This window comes from Notothenia coriiceps, unplaced genomic scaffold (assembly GCF_000735185.1).
Source record: "Notothenia coriiceps isolate Sejong01 unplaced genomic scaffold, NC01 NC01_scaffold00015807, whole genome shotgun sequence".
NCBI classification, from domain to species: Eukaryota; Metazoa; Chordata; class Actinopteri; order Perciformes; family Nototheniidae; genus Notothenia; species Notothenia coriiceps.
The window spans coordinates 35185-40288 of NW_011348508.1; the positions used below are offsets into that span (position 1 = coordinate 35185).

The 5104-nt window shown below is 44.1% G+C and overlaps 1 protein-coding gene across 1 annotated transcript in view; it reads right to left on the minus strand.

Moving 5' to 3' along the window:
- The window catches only part of ptk7b (protein tyrosine kinase 7b), a 12460-nt gene extending 8852 nt beyond the window's left edge, over nt 1–3608 (minus strand). The window contains exons 1-4 of the mRNA XM_010775583.1: nt 3286–3608; nt 2245–2381; nt 1601–1736; nt 878–997 (exon numbers count right to left, since the gene is read on the minus strand). Of these exons, the coding sequence (XP_010773885.1) occupies nt 878–997; nt 1601–1736; nt 2245–2381; nt 3286–3580 (688 nt within the window). The 5' untranslated portion in view covers nt 3581–3608. The remainder of the gene's footprint in view (nt 1–877; nt 998–1600; nt 1737–2244; nt 2382–3285) is intronic.
- Between the last annotated feature and the right edge of the window lie 1496 nt (nt 3609–5104).

Below are 5104 nucleotides of genomic sequence, written 5' to 3' on the forward strand. Positions count from 1 at the left end.
GGGGGGGGGGAGGGGTGAGGCTGGTGCTGCATGTGGTTAAATCGACTCCATCACAGCAAATGCAGATGAATGGGGGAAATGATCCATGATGATGAGCTTTCCTCACACTCTGTTTATTGCAGATTCTGCGCATGGTTCTACACGTTACTGAGGAAACCTCTTTTATCATCATTAGAAGAAAAAGGAATATGAGGTGCGGCTGCATTTTTGATGAGAATTCTTCTTAAGAGTGATACAACAGTTAATTGTAGTTCGCCCACTAAATCTAAAACCCATATTCTTCCATGTTTCTTATGTAGATTGATGTAAAGTCGTTTAAAAAGGCATTACATATGTTTGTCTTCTCTTGAATATAATGGAATCAGATGGCACTCGGCTTGTGATGCCGAAGCACCACAAAAATACATTTAAAAACCCAACAGCATTGTTATTTTCATAAATAATTACCTGGTTATTCAAGATAGTCCACAGTCATGGTGTGAGCAGTTTCATATAGAAACAGTTTTCTTTCTATCGAACTACAGGTGTCAAAAAGTATGAGTAGGTGTACATGCACGCTTGCTTCTGTACATTACAGAGAAAATAGTCCCTACGTGAAACTGCTCACAACAAGGTCCATGGATTATCTTGAGTGACCAGGTTATCATTTCTGGAAAGAGATAAGTTGCTTTTATTATTATTTGTTGCCACTTTAAGTGTGCACTCGTTCTATTATATTCAAGAGAAGGCATACATCTCTACAGCAGCTATCCACAACGACTAGCAACTCCAGCTAAGTATACTTGATCGATAAATAGCCCTAAAGATAAGAGAGAAAACAAGACGTTTTTTTGGGTGTGCTTTTTAAGCTTGGCGTGGCTAGCCGTGGCATGCTCACCTGCTTTGGTCCAGCGGATGGTGGGGGTCTCTCTGCCTTTAGCCGAGCACTGGATGGTGATCTCGTTGTCCAGCTCCAGGCACTGAGAAGGCTGGGGGGTGGGGGTGAACTTCAGCTTCTCTGAAACACAAGTCAAAACACCACGCACATTACACATATGATAAACCCAGAGAGAGGGCGGCGGCTGGGTCAAAGCCTCTTTTGTGCATCTCAGCCAGCACATGAAATCACAGTAATCTGACGCACTTCATGCTCAGACACATTCATGTACACACAGATCAGATGAGTGTGAGTCTATCAGAGGCTGAGATCATATAAACAGAGATTGCAAGACGAAACAGTGACATGTCAGGCAATTTATCACGGTGATCCTATAGCTGATAGGGATTTATCAAATCAGATAATGTGCAAAAATGGAGGCAAGAACAAAGCTGACGTGCATGAGTCATATATTACACCTCTGTGGGTGTCCTGCAGTGTGCCCAGAGACAAACATGGACATGCTCTTCCTATTTCTGGAAACACTCACAAGCCCAGAGGCATGACCACATTTGTTTTATATTTTCCCTCGACAATGTATTACTCATTACGCCCTGGAAATGATTTAACTCATTACAAATCATCTGTGTGGGGGATAATGGCTTCAAATAGCTGCTTAGTGGACGCTCCGAGGATAATCTACTGTATATATTGATCAGCTGGTGAATTCCCCTCGAGGCTTACCGAGCACAAAAACGCGCGCCTGCCCAGAGAGTCGGCCGCCCTCCGTCTTCGTTTCACAGCCGTACATCTGCTGGTCGTACACCTCCACGTTGTTTATCCTGAGGGTGCCGTTAGGGAACAGCTTGAAACGAGAGTCCTAGAAAGAAAAGAGGAAAACAAATACATTCAAATATCTCTATCTAGGACATTTGAGGGAAGGAATTGCTCAACATATGGATAGATATCTGGTCAAAATATTGTTAATAGCCAGCAAAAAAGCAATCACTAGAATGGTGCAAGTTGGAACCTCCTACGGAGGAACAATGGGAAGAGATCGTAGAGGAAATCAATAAAATTTAAAAACTGACATATCGGTTGGGGCCGCAAGAATCACAGTTTGAATACAAATGGGGGAAATTGACAATATGTAGGAAACAAACAAGCGACAAGGATTACCAACTACTTTGTAAGAGGGGCTGTAATAACAATTGGACGAATGGGAATGTGACTGCGTTTTCTTCATTTGAAAAATTGTTATCGTTATAACTATGGCTATGTTGTTTGGGCATGTACATGTGCAATGCTGTTTTGAATATTTGGGCAAATATTGTCCATGATAAAAAGACACTTTCATCTGTGTGGTGTTTTAGTTTTTGGTATCTGACCTCTGGTGTGAGCAAGATGTTGTTTCGGAGCCATGTGACCTCAGGTTCAGGGTTGGCCTGAGCGTGGCAGTGAAGGTAGCCGGGTTTACCCTCCTCTAGCTGGCTGTCCTGAGGCCTCAGCACCCACTCTGGGGCAGCTGTGGACACACACACAGAAATGTGTTATATAAGCATAGACATTCTACACCAGTACAGTACACACAGAATAGCTCCTCAGCTGCATATACAGTCCCTTAAAGGAATACACAAAGTGTTAGTGAGCTTGGCCTGTGGTCAGTCTAAACATAGACTCCATTTATTATCTCTGTGTATCTGGTAGATGCTCTCAGTGTTCCCAGCATGCTCCTGACATTAAAGGCTTACTGTAATACAAAGCGCACTTCAATGACCTATGCTAGCCCATATTGGCTGGTTTATATTCATTTGATTTCATTAATTTTTGGGTTGCTATAAAAAACTAAAACTCAAATAATTACTTTTATTTTAGTCACAAAACATGGATTTTAGAAGATGCCTAAAATAAGGCAGCAGAGCCAGAGATATACTTGATCTTCAGTAGGTGTGAAGCAATATATAGGGATTGATAATAGCATTGTCATAATCATTATCATGTTTATTATATATTTAAAATAGAATAATCTTTGTTCTCTTTTTGTCTCCTTCAAACAGAAAAACATCAAAATCAAAATCTCTAATATCATTTATTGTTTTTAAATATTCTGATAATATCATTTTTGTAAACTCTTCTGGACACTGTCATCCTTTAGAATCAATCTGATATCTGACATAAAACCCCCTGTTCTCTAGTAAGCCGGATCCTTCCTTTCCCATAATGCTTTGGTAAAGCATCTTTCAACAGTTCTCCTAAATGACCATTTATTTCAAAGCCCAAGCAGCTACTAATGCTTGTTTTGTAAATGTAAGATTAGCTGAGACTGAGGCTTTTTTTTCAGGCATTATAAAACAGAGGTTTTGTTCTCTTGTGAAGGCTAAAACAAACGTAATGTGTGAACATCATGCAGCGGCGTGTGTTCGACTCACTGGCCACGGTGAAGGTGACCTCCTGGGTCCTGCGTCCCGCCCTGTTCTGGGCCACGCAGGTGTATGTGCCCGAGTCCCCTCCCTCAGTGGGACGGAAGACCAGATTCAGGCCGTCCTGGTACACCCTGCCCTCCGTGGGCACCCGCTGACCCCCCCTCTCCCACCACACCTCGGGCTCGGGTCTGCCACGTGGGGGGTGGCAGGCCACCCGCTGCAGGGTGTCCGCTGTGAAGACCTTCGACATTTTTGGTACCATGACGTCGATCTCTGTTGTGGGAACATCATTTTTCAGCATGAAGAAGCAATTTGAGTGCAGGGTAAATTGATTCACACAAAGCCAGTGATAATCATCAATCTGCCTTCAAAGCCACCGAAGCGTTACGGATTCAGGATTTCACAAGCAGCCCCCACGCACAGATCCGTCTAGTTAGGAAAAGTGCTCTGATTTGTAGCGCAGGGCGCAGTAATTAGAGAGCAAAGCGCACAGTAGTTTAACTGGGTATATATAGGTTGCACGGGAATTATCTCGGGTCTGGGTGAGGTGGGTCATATCAAAACTGGCAGCCCCTTATAAGGAAAGTGGAATGTGATCTGTGGTACAAAGACTAACAAGACCTCCCACTACACTGTGGTTTAATACTGCGAGTCCCAAATGGAAGTCATTAATACTTTATTGGCCGACATTGCTCTGAAAGCTGGTCAGTGGCCGCGACCTGCTAAAGACTAAGATCTAAATCGATTAATGAACAGAGGAAAACACACATTTCTCAGCAGATGAAAGGAAAGTAGATCTGGGAGAAAGAAAGAGGAAGGGGGGGGGGGTGAAATAAATGAGGTGGAGCCGCGATGGAGTGACTGTTTCAACTTGTCCCTCAATAATGAATTCTACTGTGACACAATCCCCTATAATGCCCGCGGGGATTACCATCAGATTAAGTGAATTAAGGTATTTAAATGGAGCTGTGGTTCACTGGGTTAAAACTGCAGATCCAGTCGTAGCTCCTTAATCCCAAACCCTTGGGGAAAAAAGGGAGCTGCTCGAGTGGAATAAAGTGATCGGGAGAACTCATAGAAACGCATGGAAATTCAAGCTCTAAGCTTACACAAAATATTTGACTTGCATGCACATGCATTTCAAAATGCCGGCCGATTAGTAAAATGAGACGATGCTACCGATTGTTCCGGCTTTAAGATCAAGCCGCCATTTAAAACATTGGTTTAAGTAGTTCTCTTTGGAGAGCAGGCGCGGTTATTTGCTTAAAGGTCCCATGTCATGCTTTTCTGGTTATTACCCGTCCCCTTGTGTGTTATGTAGCTTGTTATGCATGTAAACGGTCTGCAGAGTCACAAACCCTCAAAGTACACCCTGTAGCGAGTAAAACTCTAACACAGAAAATACCTGTCTATGCTGCCCCAGAACGCCTCGTAGGAGATTTCTCTTTTTCAATTGTTTACTTCTTGGGTATAGTGACGTATCTCGGGTATAGTGACGTAACGTTACATCCGCGGAGCCGTTACGTTTGGACCAATCCGCGGACTTCCTCACGCACACCACTCGGCGGGACGTTGCGAGGCTCGCTGCTGCGAGGAGCGGGACACTGTGAGCTGGCTCACTGGTGTGGGGTCTGCGAGACAGCGAGACACCGCGGAACTCAGCCTGGGCACACACACAAACTCCCAGCCAGGCTGCAGGTGTGTGTGTGTGTGTTTTGGGCTGGGTTTCGCTGTGTCTCGCAGACGGCCACTGGGCTCACAGGGAGCTCCAACAAGCCGTTTAGGACAGAGAGTGAACACACATACTATACAGAGATGCTGTATG